Here is a 16,889-nt window from a genome sequence, read left to right on the forward strand (position 1 = left end):
TTTTCTGAAAAGCATATAAACAGCATTTTAATTTTTATAAAGTTAACTTTCTTCATGAGTATACATTTTTAAATTTGTTTTTTTTATTATGTATCAGTTTTTAATTCTAAAGTAAAGAATCATTAGTATGTTTATATGCCTACTGTTTTAATGGATATCCCTATACACATGAAATATATCCACCTCGAGATTATTCTTAATTTATATTCCTCATTGTACTTCTGAGAGAAAGGCCAAGACTATCCGTGGATAGTTACATTTAGTGAGAAATTTTTTCCTCAAGACATGAAGGAATAGTATTAAACCACGTAGTCTCTATTTCCTTAAAGAACTGATTTGTATACTGTGGGCCAGTTGTTCTCAAATCAGGGGCATCCAGATCACATGGGAACATCTAAGAAAAACGAATTCTCAGGCCCCTGCCCAGAGCCACTGAATCTGAAACTCTGTGGATGGGGTCCAGACATTACATTTTTATACACCCTGCAGTGATTCTGACACACCCTCAAATTAGAGAGTCACTGCAGTAGGCTACAGCTCTATAGCCTCAAAGCCCTAACTTGCAGAGTTTCAGGCTTGCCAGGGCTGAGCCCCACAGTCACTAGGATGGAGATGGTGCCCTTCTCTGAGCTGTCCATGCCAGGGCTCAGGGTGACCAGCATCCAGTGCAGAGCTCCAGGAAGTTCCCACCGTTTGGATACATGATGTAGGGATGTGCATTACTAACAGCCTCTCAAGCAGGAAAATTGGGGGGACTGTCTGAGCCCTGATGGAGCCATCAGAGGTCAGACAGTAAAAAATCTGCCTGTAGCACAGAAGACGCGGGTTCGGTCCCTGAATTAGGAAGATCCTCTGGAGGAGGGAATGGCTACCCACTCCAGTATTCTTGCCTGGAGAATTCCATGGACAGAGAAACTTGGCATGCTACAGCCCATGGGGTTGCAAAGAGTCGAACATGACTAAGCGACTAACACGTTACTTTTCTGCCCTATTGAGTGTTTAAGTCAGCAAAATAATTAAGGATTCCTCTTTTGCTAGAAAATTTAGTTTATAACTTGAATTCAGTTAATGTGTACAAAATAAAGTAATATGCCAGTAACCTAAGAAAAATACTGGTAATAATAAACAGCCAGCACTTTTTAGCACTAAGCACCACTGTTAATAAACATTTTACATATATTCTATATAATTCCCACAGTAACCCTATGAAATAGAGTCTTCTCCCTACCCCATTCTTTTTATAAGGAAACTAAAGCACAGTGGGGTTAGGCAGCTTGCCCAGGATCTCATGGATGCTATTCAAAAATGAAAGTGAAAGTGAAGTTGCTCAGTCATGTCCAATTCTGTGACCCCGTGGACTGTAGCCCACCAGGCTCCTCCGTCCATGGGATTCTCCAGGCAAGAATACTGGAGTGGGTTGCCATTTCCTTCTCCAGGGGATCTTCCTGACCCAGGGATCAAACCCAGGTCTCTCACATTGCAGGCAGACACTTTAACCTCTGAGCCATACTTACTGAGTATTAAGAACTCCTTCTGGGTTCTGTGATTCAAATTCGGTCCAGTTGACTCCAGAGGTGCTTTTAACTATATAAGATAATAGTGCACAGACATTTATAAACTCACAACCAATTATTTTCTGCAGGTAAATGTGGAATGTATTTTGTGGAAGATAACGCTTCTGATACAGTTGAGTGTTCTGTGAGTAGTGGTTTAAATTTGCGTTTATATGAATCTAGACAAATTCCCACATGTATAAGTTTAATACAGCCAGAAAGCAGGTAGAACTGTTAAGAGTTCATTTCTTGTCACACTCAGTATAAATTTGTCTGAATTCCAGTTTTTAAGATAATTTTAAAAAGAAGACCATAAGAAGACCATGCCATCCGCTCTGACTCATGTTCTGAGTTTCATAGCAGCAAGTATTATGGGTCAGATTCTGAAGCATTCGTATTATTTCAGTTTATGTCCGTTCTTTCTCACCACTATCCTCTGTAGCATCAAACTTCTTGCTACTCCCTGTTTATTGTCACATACATTTGCCTTCAAAAAGAAAGAAAAATATTGTCTGATTTAGTAACTTAAGTAATCCTAATGTTCACTTAGCTTAGTAGTCATAATTTTTATTCTTCTGGAAATACGTACATTAATCTGAAAATAACAAAAAGGACTCAATTCACATTTTGGTACAGTAAACATTTTATTTGTTTGAATTCATTTACATGCCATTAAAATACTGCTTTGAGAGTCCTGTAACAGGAGAAATAAGGCTCTTTGTTTCAGAAGTTCTAAAGCCAGGAATTCATAAGGATGCATTTAAATAAGACTATGTATGATTTACTGGTTAATACATATTTGATTCAAAGAAATTAGGGAGTGAAAACATAAAATATTATTGTAAAGTAAATCATGTTAAAAAAATCATTAAAGTATTTCATGTAATCCCCCAAAATTGAATAGGCATTATTTTGTGATTTACATAGCAATTACTACAGTATTTATCCCAGCTAACAAAAGTATAGTTATGTAATTTTTAAAGATGTATCTTTTTAGAACAAAAGAGTTTAATAGTTGATACATGAATCAGCTTTTTTTCTGGATGGGTCCAAAAGATGACCCTTTCCACCTAAATGGAAGCTCTAAAAAGACCCTTGCTTTTTAATAATTGAAGGATCCTTCCTTTCTGTGTACTTTTGTAGCATTTGTGCTTATTTCCTGTGTGACATTTGCTGTCTTGCCTTTCCAAAACATGTGCAAATATCCTGTGCCCCCTTTTTATCATGTATAGATTTATTTCATGCAGAGCACTTAGCAAGCACCTTGCCTGTAGATGCTTAATTAATGTTTGTTAAATTGAAAGTATGTTACATGTTGAAGCTAAACAGGGAGGAATTTGGTTTTAAGAATGAGAATATTACCTTTGCATTAAAACATTTTGCTTTCCTTGTAATATATTTCCTGCCTCTATTTCTAAAAATTAGTTGGGACACAGTAAGACACACATAGAGCAGACCAAAGTGTCACTTCCTCCTTACTGCTGTTTTTCAAATTTCTCTTTATTTTTGACTCCTAGAGATTTCATTTTCCCTTACTTTCTTGCAAGCTGAGCTATACATTTAAAAGAATATTTGCTTACTAAAAGAAATCAGTCTGAAAAGTCTACATACTTTATGATTCCAACCGTATGACTTTCCAGAAAAAGGAAAACAGTAGAGGCAACAAAAAGATCAGCGGCAGCTGGGTGGAGCAGAAGGGAATCTCACAGCAGTGAGACTGTTCTGTATGGTACTGTAATGTGGACACATGTCATTAAACATTTGTCAAAACCCATGTGACCTACACAACACCGAGATTAAACTATGGGCTTTAGTTAAGAATAATCTATTCCATAGTGGCTCATCAGTTGTAACACATGTACTACATGAGCACGAGATGTTCACCGTAGCGAAACTGAGTGCAGAAAAGCTATATGTGGGAACTCCATACTATCTGCTCAGTTTATAAACATAAAACTTATCTGGAAAATACAGCCTATTAACAAAGTTTAAATGAAGTTTATTAACTCAGTTGTTTTTAGATTTTATCCAGCATTTTGAAGTGTTTAGTAGCAGGAAGATTTTTAGAGAATCTTATCTGCTACTTTGCCACAGAAGGAAGGCTTTATATTGTATTTTGATAGTGTTTTAAAATGTAAAATTAAAGAGATTCTATTTCATGTAGAGCAAATGCTTTCATGTCATTTCCTTTGACTTTAGAACCTTCAAGGAGAATTGGAACCAGCATCGTTTTCCTGGACATATGAAGAAATTAAAGAAGTTCACAAGCGTTGGTGGCAGTTGAGGGATAATGCTGTAGAAATATTTTTAACAAATGGCAGAACACTCCTGTTAGCATTTGATAACACCAAGGTAAATTTGCCTATATTAATAGATATACTTTTTCAAAAAGATCATGGAATCAGTTTAATTACACTCATACTGACTAAATGAAGTTTTAACTTATTTAAACTTTAACTATTTCTGAAGTCAAATGAAAATTACCCTATTTCTTAGTACTGATTAAAGTAAATCTTTGGTTATGTTAGGACTATTTTTGTCCTCCAAAACTGTATTAAATTTTTATTCCCCAGAGTGACTGTATCTGTAATAAGTAAATAAATGAATGTATAACCAACCTGAAGTAGTTTAACCTTGATAGTAGATTTCATTTTTGACAAACCCTTTCTTGACTGCCACATTGCTTCAGCTACTGTGTGTCTGCTTGTCTTGATAGAAAACCTCTTGGAAGAAATAGTGTATGCTTGCTGCTTCCAGTTCCTCTCCTCAGATTCTCTTTTGAGATGCTCCAGTCAGATTTTTTCCTCACCACCCTACCTGTAACCTCTGGTCAGCATCACCAGTGACCTGGATGTTGCTAAACCCTACAGTTGTGTTTCTTAGTCTTCATCTTACTTGACTTAGCAGCAGCATTTGACACAGCTGATTATTCTTTCTGTAAAGAAAGTGTGGGGAAAACCTTCCTCACTGGACTTCTGCATTAAAGTCTAATTGGCATCTCAAATTTAACATGGACAAAACTGACTTCTAATTTTCCCCCTAAAATCTCCAGTTTTCCCCAGCTCCATAAATGGCAACTCCAACCTTTCTGCTTGGCCAGTTCAAAAACCTTGGGGTTATCCTTGACTCCTCTTATTCTGTCATCCCACTTATTCTGACTCCTCTTAATTATGTGCTCTTATTCAGTTGGTTCGCCCCTCAAACTATACCCAGAATCTGAGTGTTTCCACTGCTGCCATCCTGGTCTAAGCCACTGTCAGCTCTTGCATAAATCATTGCACTAGCCTCCTCACTGGCCTCACTGCTTCCACACTCCCTCTTCTTTCAGACTGCTCTCAACACAGCAGTTAAAATGGGTCAGATCGTGCGATTCCTCTCCTCAGAGCCCTCTGACCACTTTCTTTGTCATTGCATTAAAGCCAGGACCTTACAGTGTTGAATAACCTTCAGATCAGATCAGATCAGTCGCTAGTCATGTCCGACTCTTTGCTAGCCCATGAATCGCAGCACACGAGGTCTCCCTGTCCATCACCAACTCCTGGAGTTCACTCAGACTCACGTACATCGAGTCAGTGATGCCATCCAGCCATCTCATCCTCTGTCGTCCCCTTCTTCTCCTGCCCCCAATTCCTCCCAGCATCAGAGTCTTTTCCAATGAGTCAACTCTTCGCATGAGGTGGCCAAAGTACTGGAGTTTCAGCTTCAGCATCATTCCTTTCAAAGAAATCCCAGGGCTGATCTCCTTCAGAATGGACTGGTTGGATCTCCTTGCAGTCCAAGGGACTCTCAAGAGTCTTCTCCAACACCACAGTTCAAAAGCATCAATTCTTCAGCACTCAGCCTTCTTCACAGTCCAACTCTCACATCCATACCTGACCACAGGAAAAACCATAGCTTTGACTAGACGAACCTTTGTTGGCAAAGTAATGTCTCTGCTTTTCAATATGCTATCTAGGTTGGTCATAACTCTCCTTCCAAGGAGTAAGCAGCTTTTAATTTCATGGCTGCAGTCACCATCTGCAGTGATTTTGGAGCCCAAAAAAAGAAAGTCTGACACTGTTTCCACTGTTTCCCCATCTATTTCCCATGAAGTGATGGGACCAGATGCCATGATCTTTGTTTTCTGAATGTTGAGCTTTAAGCCAACTTTTTCATTCTCCACTTTCACTTTCATCAAGAGGCTTTTTAGTTCTTCTTCACTTTCTGTCATAAGGGTGGTGTCATCTGCATATCTGAGGTTATTGATATTTCTCCCGGCAATCTTGATTCCAGCTTGTGTTTCTTCCAGTCCAGCGTTTCTCATGATGTACTCTGCATAGAAGTTAAATAAGCAGGGTGACAATATACAGCTGATGTACTCCTTTCCCTATTTGGAACCAGTCTGTTGTTCCATGTCCAGTTCTAACTGTTGCTTCCTGACCTGCATACAAATTTCTCAAGAGGCAGATCAGGTGGTCTGGTATTCCCATCTCTTTCAGAATGTTCCACAGTTGATTGTGATCCACACAGTCAAAGGCTTTGGCATAATCAATAAAGCAGAAATCGATGTTTTTCTGAAACTTGCTTTTTCCATGATCCAGCGGATGTTGGCAATTTGGTCTCTGGTTCCTTTGCCTTTTCTAAACCCAGCTTGAACATCAGGAAGTTCACGGTTCACATATTGCTGAAGCCTGGCTTGGAGAATTTTGAGCATTACTTTACTAGCGTGTGAGATGAGTGCAATTGTGCGATAGTTTGAGCATTTTTTGGCATTGCCTTTCTTTGGGATTGGAATGAAAACTGACCTTTCCCAGTCCTGTGGCCACTGCTGAGTTTTCCAAATTTGCTGGCATATTGAGTGCAGCACTTTCACAGCATCATCTTTCAGGATTTGGAATAGTTCAACTGGAATTCTATCACCTCCACTAGCTTTGTCCGTAGTGATGCTTTCTAAGGCCCACTTGACGTCACATTCCAGGATGTCTGGCTCTAGATGAGTGATCACACCATCGTGATTATCTGGGTCGTGAAGATCTTTTTTGTACAGTTCTGTGTATTCTTGCCATCTCTTCTTAATATCTTCTGCTTCTGTTAGGTCCATACCATTTCTGTCCTTTATCAAGCCCATCTTTGCATGAAATATTCCTTTGGTATCTCTAATTTTCTTGAAGAGATCTCTAGTCTTTCCCATTCTGTCGTTTTCCTCTATTTCTTTGCATTATCGCTGAAGAAGGCTTTCTTATCTCTTCTTGCTATTCTTTGGAACTCTGCATTCAGATGCTTATATCTTTCCTTTTCTCCTTTGCTTTTTGCTTCTCTTCTTTTCACAGCTATTTGTAAGGCCTCCCCAGACAGCCATTTTGCTTTTTTGCATTTCTTTTCCATGGGGATGGTCTTGATCCCTGTCTCCTGTACAATGTCATGAACCTCATTCCATAGTTCATCAGGCACTCTATCAGATCTAGTCCCTTAAATCTATTTCTCACTTCCACTGTATAATCATAAGGGACTTGATTTAGGTCATACCTAATGGTCATACTGAATGGTCTAGTGGTTTTCCCTACTTTCTTCAATTTAAGTCTGAATTTGGCAATAAGGAGTTCAAGGTCTGAGCCACAGTCAGCTCCCCATCTTGTTTTTGCTGACTGTATAGAGCTTCTCCATCTTTGGCTGCAAAGAATATAATCAATCTGATTTCAGTGTTGACCATCTGGTGATGTCCACGTGTAGAGTCTTCTCTTGTGTTGTTGGAAGAGGGTGTTTGTTACGACCAGTGCATTTTCTTGGCAAAACTCTATTAGTCTTTGCCCTGCTTCATTCCGTATTCCAAGGCCAAATTTGCCTGTTACTCCAGGTGTTTCTTGACTTCCTACTTTTGCATTCCAGTCCCCTATAATGAAAAGGACATCTTTTTTGGGTGTTAGTTCTAAAAGGTCTTGTAGGTCTTCATAGAACCGTTGAACTTCAGCTTCTTCAGCATTACTGGTTGGGGCATAGATTTGGATTACTGTGATATTGAATGGTTTGCCTTGGAAACGAACAGAGATCATTCTGTTGTTTTTGAGATTGCATCCAGGTACTGCATTTTGGACTCTTTTGTTGACCATGATGGCTACTCCATTTCTTCTGAGGGATTCCTGCCCGCTGTAATAGATATAATGGTCATCTGAGTTAAATTCACCCATTCCAGTCCATTTGAGTTCGCTGATTCCTAGAATGTCGACATTCACTCTTGCCGTCTCTTGTTTGACCACTTCCAATTTGCCTTCATTCATGGACCTGACATTCCAGGTTCCTATGCAATATTGTTCTTTACAGCATCGGACCTTGCTTCTATCACCAGTCACATCCACAGCTGGGTATTGTTTTTGCTTTGGCTCCATCCCTTCATTCTTTCTGGAGTTATTTCTCCACTGATCTCCAGTAGTATATTGGGCACCTACTGACCTGGGGAGTTTCTCTTTCAGTATCCTATCATTTTGCCTTTTCATACTGTTCATGGGGTTCTCAAGGCAAGAATAGTGAAGTGGTTTGCCATTCCCTTCTCCAGTGGACCACATTCTATCATATCTCTCCACCATGACCCGCCCATCTCGGGTTGCCCCATGGGCATGGCTTAGTTTCATTGAGTTAGACAAGGCTGTGGTCCTAGTATGATTAGATTGACTAGTTTTCTGTGAGTATGGTTTCAGTGTGTTTGCCCTCTGATGCCCTCTTGCAACACCTACCATCTTACTTGGGTTTCTCTTATCTTGGGTGTGGGGTATCTCTTCACGGCTGCTCCAGCACAGCGCAGCCACTGCTCCTTACCTTGGACGAGGGGTAATTCCTCACCGCCGCCCTTCCTGACCTTCAACGTGGGATAGCTCCTCTAGGAATAACCTTAGCACTTCCTTATTCTTTCTGACCTTATCTTCTACTGTTCTATCCTTCACTCTCTCTAGTCCATCTGTGGAGACTTCCTTTTCCTTGACTATAGCAGTCACACTGATGCCTGAAAACCTCTGCACTTAGAGCTCCCTAAAATGCTGCCTAGAATGCTTTTCCTCTTAGAAATCTACATGACCCACACCCTTACTTTTTTCAGGTCCCTGATCAAATGCCCTCTTATCAGAGAGACTTCCCTGATTATGTATTTATAACAGTAACCCCTTTCTCACTCCTAGTACCAGGAATCCCTTTGTTTCCTTGACTTTCCTCTCTTTTCTCTAGAGCACTTCGTAGACTCCAACAGTGTCTGCCCAACAGAATGTAAAGACTGTTTTGTTAAGTGCTACAGCTCTAGCATCTTGAGCATACTGGTATATAGGTGCTCAGTCGATGTTTGTTGAATGAATACATGTTTCCTTTTCCTTGCAGAGTTTAGTATGCAAACTGTCATAAATTCTCTCCCACCAACCTTAGCTTCAGCATCTGGCAACCTTCAGATTTAGGCTGTAGGTAGATTTTTATTTTTGCCTTGAACTGATTCATTTTTATTTTTGATTCTGATTTTAAAAAAATAGCATAGAAGTTGCCGTCTTAACCATTTTCATGCATACAGTGTAGTAGTGTTAAGTATATTCACATTGTTGTGAACAGTCCTCCAGGTTTAGGTTCTTAAAAACCCTGTGATCTTATGCCTGTTCCATAACTAAACTCATTCTTCTTATTCACTTTTATTCTCATCCCTAATTATCCACATCTTTGGCTCATCTTCCTATGCCTGAAGCATATACACATTTAAGAGGGGTAATTCAGATTTGTTTTTAGAAAGGCCTGGTTCCTCTATTTTTTTCCATTTATTACCAATTATCATTTAATTGCTTTAGAAGAAATCAGAACACCCTTTTTCTGTGACAGCATTTTTCTGAATCTCTTTTAAAAAAGAGTTCATATATTAGTTTTCCATCAGTAGTGAAAATGAGGTATCCTGTTTTTATGTAGGATATTTTATTTCATTCTCAGGAAATAAATCTTACTGTCCCCATATTACAGAATGGGAACTACAGCACAAAGGGTTTAAGCAAGAAAAAAAACCTGGTCTGTCTAATTCAGAAAACCCTGCTCTTTCTACTACAGCGTGTTTCATGTATGTAGATGAAGACTCTTCATTTTCTTTTATTGATTTTTTTCCCTTAGGGTCTGTATGTAAGTGATTTTTCTGAACAGACTTCTTAGTCTCTTACTGATTTCTCCAGCTGCAAAACATAGTGGTTAAGAGCCAAAAGTAAATGAGTGCAACAGAGCAGAGACAGATTCAAATAGGAGGGGACTAAACTAGTGGTGTGAGTGGGGGAGAGCAGGCAGAGGGGGTACAGAGTGCAAACTGCTATGTAGGAAATGAGCCATAAGGATATACTGTACAGCACAAGGACTGTAGTCAGTATTTCATAACATTTAAATGGAGTGTAATTTATAAAAATATTGAATCACTATGTTGTACACCTGAAGCTAATATAATATTGTAAATCAACTGTACTTCAATAAATAAATATATATAGCACAACCTTTAGAGGAAGACTTAGTTGAACCTTAATTCCCCACCAGTCAGTGTTATTGGGCAAAAAGTGTTTTCTTGAAGGACTTGAGATTAGTAACATGCCTATGATATCATGGATTCTTTGGAGGAAAGTGTCAAGACTGAAAATCTGGGCTGTTTTTTTCTCCTTCTGTTCTAGGTTCGCAATGATGTATACCACAGTATACTAACAAATAACCTCCCTAATCTTCTGGAATATGGCAATATCACCGCTCTGACACATTTGTGGTATACTGGGCAAATTACTAATTTTGAGTATTTGACTCACCTAAACAAACACGCTGGCCGATCTTTCAATGATCTCATGCAGTATCCAGTGTTCCCGTTCATACTGGCAGACTATGTTAGTGAGACCCTTGACCTCAGCGACCCATCAGTCTACAGGTAACTGAAGACATCATCACCTATTGGCTTTGTCAGTGTGCTGAATTTATGTCATTAAAGTTCTTCTCATGAAAATTTTCAAACGTGCAAAAAACAGAATGAATGTGTAATAAACCCCCATATGGTTATCACCCCAACTCAATAATTATGAAAATTTTTGCCAAACTTGCATCATCTTTTTTTCCTTAAGACAAATCACACACATTTATGTCACTCGTATGTTCTATAGTATACATCTCTTAAGAAAAAAGTAAAACATTTTGTTACATAACTTCAGTGCCTTTATCATATCAAAGAAAATAAAAACAATTAATTTCATGGTATCATCTAATAGCCAGCCTATTTTTAAATGTCCCCTGATTATATAAAAGATGTCTTTTTATAGTTGATTTGTTTGAATCAGGTTCAGTATCACCTTTGGTTGCTTTGTCTCTAAAGACATAAATCTTAGAACAGCCCTTATTTTTATGTATGTATTTTTCTTCTTATTCCTAACATTGGCTTATTTAAGGAAAAAAGGTCATTTATCTTGTAGAATGTCCCCCGTTCCACATTAGCATTTAGCTTTTTTCCTCTAGCCACTGTTCCTAGGGACTGGAAATTACTTCTAAAGGCTTGCTTAGCCTCAGGTTCAACTTTTTTTTAAGCAAGAACTCTCTAGAGGTGGTGGTGTGAACTATCAGGAGGCATGTGATATCCCACTGTTAAGGATGCTCAGGCTGATCTGTGGGTTCAGCCTCCCATTGAACTTGTTTGTTTCATTGATGATTATTTCTTGAGTCTGTGATTTCACTGGGGGTTACCGAATGGTGATTTCCTATTTTCTCATTTCTTGTATGTTTATTAGAAGAAAGCACATAAGATGAGCCTGGGACATTTTGTTGTGTCAGAGAGCAAGAAAATTAATATAGTCTTGTCAAAAGAGTGGGAGCCATATTTGCACACCCATGTTCACTGCAGCTCTATTCACATAGCCAAGAGGTGGAGGCAGCCCAGGTGCCTATCTGTGGATAAACAGTTGTGGAAAATTTGGTACATATGTAATATGGAACATTATTTAACATTATGAAGAAGGGAAGTCCTGTCACATGGAAGAACTTTGGGGATATTGTACTAAATGGAATAAGTCAGCCACAAGAAAACAAACACCATGTGATTCCACTTACGTCGGTTGTTTAGGGTAGTCAGACTCGGAGAGTTAAATGGTGTTTGTTGGGGGGTGGGGAAGGAGGGCGGATGGGGACTTGCGGAGTTGTTGCTCAGTAGGTGTAGAGTTTCAGTTTTACAAAGTGAGAAAGCTTTAAAGATCTATTGCACAACAGTGTGAATTAGTTAACACTACTGAGCTAGGTACTGGAGGGTGGCTAGATGCTAAGTTCAGTGATGTGTGTTGTTTTTACTATAATTATAGAAAAATAAAGGACTTAGGAGCCAACTTGAAGTGGCTCTCACTGCCAAAGATAGGACAATCAGAGCATCAAAAAGTATAAAGACCATAACTGATTGAAACACATTTAAGTAAAAAGAAAATACTTAAGTTAATAATAATACTCTTTAAAGGCCCCCAAAACAAAGCAAAACTAAACTCATTGGTTGCTGTTGGATGGGGCAACAGTTCTCTACTTTTGAGATTTGACCGCTAAGGAAAAGAATTAAGCTTTTATCCTGCCTTTCCTGAAATGGTTGCATTTTAGAGTAACCAAATAGCCATAGTTGATGAGGGTCTATTCTGTTTCTTTAGTTTTAAATAACATTATCTGACTATTATCAAAAAGTCAAGAAATAGCAACTCCTGGCAAGGACGTGGAGAAGAGACCCTTTGCACTCAACTGTTCCTGGGAATGTAAACTGGTGCAACCACTGTGGAAAACATAATGGAGGTTCCTCAAATATTAAAAATAAAACTGTCCTATGCTCCAGCCATTCTACTTCTGGATATTTAATCCAGAGAAAATTAAAACACTGCAGCTCATGTTCACTGCAGCATTATTTATAGTGGCCAAGATACAGAGACAACCTAAGTGTTCATCTGTGAATGAGCAGATAAAGAAAATGCAACACAGACACACACACACAAGAATACTATTTAGTGTTAATAAAAAACAAAAACAAAAACAAGAATGAAATCTTGTGACAACATGAATGGCCCCTGAGGGCATTATGCTAAGTGAAAAAGTCAGACAAAGACAAATACCATACAGATAAGTAAGGAGAAAAGGAAAGATATACCCATTTGAATGCAGAGTTCCAGAGAATAGCAAGGAGAGATATGAAAGCCTTCCTCAGTGATCATTGCAAGGAAATAGAGGAAAACAACAGAATGGAGAGATCTCTTCAAGAAAATTAGAGATACCAAGGGAACATTGCATGCAAAGATGGACTCAAAAAGGACAGAAATGGTATGGACCTACCAGAAGCAGAAGATATTAAGAAGAGGTGGCAAGAATACACAGAAGAACTATACAAAAAAGATCTTCATGACCCAGATAATCACGATGGTATAATTACTCAGCTAGAGCCAGACATCCTGGAATGTGAAGTCAAGTGGGCCTTAGAAAGCATCACTACGAACAAAGCTAGTGGAGGTGATGGAATTCCAATTGAGCTATTTCAAATCCTAAAAGATGATGCTGTGAAAGTACTGCACTCAATATGCCAGCAAATTTGGAAAACTCAGCAGTGGCCACAGGACTGGAAAAGGTCAGTTTTCATTCCAATCCCAAAGAAAGGCAATGCCAAAGAATGCTCAAACTACTGCACAACTGCACTCATCTCACACGCTAGTAAAGTAATGCTCAAAATTCTCCAAGCCAGGCTTCAATAGTACATGAATCGTGAACTTCCAGATGTTCAAGCTAGTTTTAGAAAAGGCAGAGGAACCAGAGATCAAATTGCCAACATCCGTTGGATTATCAAAAAGCATAAGAGTTCTAGAAAAGCATCTATTTCTGCTTGATTGACTATGCCAAAGCCTTTGACTGTGTGGATCACAATAAACTGTGGAAAATTCTGAAAGAGATGGGAATATCAGACCACCTGACCTGCCTCTTGAGAAATCCGTATGCAGGTCAGGAAGCAACAGTTAGAACTGGACATGGAACTTCAGACTGGTTCCAAATAGGGAAAGGAGTACATCAAGGCTGTATATTGTCACTCTGCTTATTTAACTTCTATGCAGAGTACATCATGAGAAACACTGGGCTGGAGGAAGCATATGCTGGAATCAAGATTGCTGGGAGAAATATCAATAACCTCAGATATGCAGATGACACCATCCTTATGGCAGAAAGCAAAGAATTAAAGAGCTTCTTGGTGAAAGTGAAAGAGGAGAGTGAAAAAGTTGGCTTAAAGCTCAACATTCAGAAAACTAAGATCATGGCATCTGGTCCCATCATTTCGTTGGCAAATAGATGGGGAAACAGTGAGAGATTTTATTTTGGGTGGCTCCAAAATCACTGCAGATGGTGACTGTAGCCATGAAATTAAAAGACGCTTACTCCTTGGAAGAAAAGTTATGACAAACCTAGACAGCATATTAAAAAGCAGAGACATTACTTTGCCAACAAAGGTCTGTCTAGTCAAGGCTATGGTTTTTCCAGTAGTCCTGTGTGGATGGTAGAGTTGGACTCTAAAGAAAGCTGAGTGCTGAAGAACTGATGCTTTTGAACTGTGGTATTGGAGAAGACTCTTGAGAGTCCCTTGGACTGTAAGGAGATCCAACCAGTCCATCCCTGAAGTGTTCATTGGAAGGACTGATGTTGAAGCTGAAATTCCAATACTTTAGCCACCTGATGCAAAGAACTGACTCATTTGAAAAGACCCTGATGCTGGGAAAGATTGAAGGCAGGAGGAGAAGGGGACAACAGAGGATGAATGGTTGGATGGCATCACCGACTCAATGGACATGAGTTTGGATAAACTCCAGGAGTTGGTGATGGACAGGGAGGCCTGGCATGCTATGGTCCATGGGGTCACAAAGAGTTGGATATGTCTGAGCAACTGAACTGAAGTGTGATCTCACTTATATATGAACTCTAAAAGTGAAAACAAAACACACAAAACAAAAAGCTAATCTCACTGATACAGAGGACAGATTGTAGGTTTCCAGAAGCATTAGGGGGTGGGGGTTGGGAGGAGTTGTGGCAAGATGGGTGAAGGGAGTCAGATGGTACAAACTTCTTGTTATGAAATAAACAAGTTATGGGGATGTGATGTAGAGCGCGGTGACTATAGTTAATAATATGCCAAGAGAGTAAATCTTAAAAGTTCTCTAACAGCACAAAAAATTTTAAGTATTTATGGTGGCACATGTTTACTAGACTTATTGTGATGATCATTTTGTAATTTTGAATATAGAGATATTGAATCATTATGTTGGATACCTGAAACCAATATAGTGTTATATGTCAATTACACTTCTCTTAGTTTAAAATTCTCTTAGTTTAAAAAAAAGTTGACTGCAAATATACTACTTAGTATATTAGAATATTTTAATTATAACTTCAAGAAATCATATTCAGTTTAATATATTTGTCAATTTAAAAAGAGCAGATGGCACATTATTTCTCTTTTAGACATTTTTATACACTGCTAATGTACATTTAAATTTATACACTACTGATATAAAGAGATGCAGTCTTTCGGAAAGACAGTTTGACTGTATATAACCAAAGAACTCTTCAGAAATTGCATACTCTGTTTCAGCAATTTAACTTCTAGGACTTTTTTCTTAGGAAATATCTTCTTAGAGTATTTTCTTAGGAAATACTTTAGGATATGTACTTGACCAGAAGGGTTACGCCTGGAAGCGAGCTTCATGAGTGCAGGAGCCAGTTCATTGCTGGTAACAGTGCAAGTAACTGAAATTTAGAATCAACCTAAATGTACAACACTGGGTTTGAGTAAATTGTTCTATATTGTAGTCGTTAAAAATGATACTGTAGAAATATATGTTATGGGGGGTTCTTTTTATTTTAAAGTGATATACATACACAAATAAGGAGGAAAACATACCTTTCCAGATATGTTGTAGTGATATATTGTGGTTGATTTTTGGTTTATTCTATTTGCCTCATCAATAACTTCTGATTTTCCATCCATAACAACATTACTTGTGTTCACAAAGAACTATTTATACTCTTTAGAAAAACTTGCATGCCAGGATCATGATTTCTTATATATTGAGTTGTGACTTTTTATCTATTCTATTGATATAAAACTGTTTTTACTTTTTAACAAAGTTTTTAGGATTATGAAAGTTTCAAAAATGAAATTAATGTGTTTTCTAATTGCTAATTTTAATATCCCTATGAAATAATTTTCCTCCAAAATAGATATATCCACCCTGGCTAAGCAGACCTGGTTTGGCATACTGAAATGTGAGCAAATCTTCATGTTGATCTAGTTGTGGCACCAGATGTTGAAACTCCAGGTGGCTCCATCCCAGTGCCAGACCAGAGGGCACCTCAGCCAGAGGAGCATGTCCATCTTTGTTGGATCTTGTTCTCTTGCTCTTTGATGGGCCACACAGACATGCTGCTTGACTCTGTAGCTTTTAAAAGTGGGGATTCACCCAGTTTTCCTGCCTCCCTGATACAGTGTAAACACCAGCACAGACATACACATGCTTACCCACATTCTCTCCACCATACACATAGCGTCACTCACTATGCATGAATTAGATAAAATGTTTATTTCATACTTGCACTCCAAATCTCAACATAGTCATTGTGAGCATGTGTTGTTTTTTTCAATTTTCACTAACCTAATAGTTACGTAACATCTTCTTATGATCATACTCCTGGCCAAACTGCCCTTCACTCTTCATTGCCTAACTGGGTGTAGGGTCAGGAAATGGGGACAGAAACTTCCAGGGAATCATCTGCCATGGGCAGCATCAGTTACGATTTGAGGAAGTAGAGGAACCAGGGAGAGGAGGGAGAAGCTCTTCTTGGTTACTTTTAAGTCAAAAATTCATAATTCCAATACGCATCTGTTTAGAAACATCCTGTCTTCACAGTTTATGAAATTATAATTGTGAATGGTGACTGTTAGTGGCAAAGCAACATGTGTAAGCACTAAAACAAGGGCCAAGTATCTTGTTGATCACTTATTTACTTGTACACATCTGAGGCAACTTAATTCTGACAGTATTAACCCACTTCCAATGTTTTCCATCATCCCTTCCTTTATAGAAATCTTTCCAAGCCCATAGCTGTGCAGTATAAAGAAAAAGAAGACCGTTATGTGGACACATACAAGGTATTTTCCATTTTTCCTTGTGTATTTTGATAAGTTAAAACTGGATTTTTGGTTATTGGACTTGTATTTTACCTAATTTTCAATGTATAGTATTGATTTTTCTGTTTCCCACTTCTGTATGCAACTGACAGGCAACTGGAAATCATTATGTGATTTTAAATATTGTTTTCTGTCTTAATTCTCTGAAAACA

The 16,889-nt window shown here is 38.5% G+C and overlaps 1 protein-coding gene across 3 annotated transcripts in view; it reads left to right on the top strand.

Moving 5' to 3' along the window:
* The window catches only part of LYST (lysosomal trafficking regulator), a 176,076-nt gene that overhangs the window by 123,126 nt on the left and 36,061 nt on the right, over positions 1–16,889 (top strand). For 2 of the 3 annotated variants that reach the window (XM_070364844.1, XM_005905646.3), the window contains 4 exons: positions 1,643–1,698; positions 3,753–3,905; positions 10,193–10,437; positions 16,632–16,698. In XM_070364844.1, coding sequence (XP_070220945.1) covers positions 1,643–1,698; positions 3,753–3,905; positions 10,193–10,437; positions 16,632–16,698 — 521 coding nt within the window. The remainder of the gene's footprint in view (positions 1–1,642; positions 1,699–3,752; positions 3,906–10,192; positions 10,438–16,631; positions 16,699–16,889) is intronic. The other variant, XM_070364845.1, reaches the window with a different exon arrangement.

Source organism: Bos mutus, chromosome 28 (genome assembly GCF_027580195.1).
Source record: "Bos mutus isolate GX-2022 chromosome 28, NWIPB_WYAK_1.1, whole genome shotgun sequence".
Classification (NCBI taxonomy): domain Eukaryota; kingdom Metazoa; phylum Chordata; class Mammalia; order Artiodactyla; family Bovidae; genus Bos; species Bos mutus.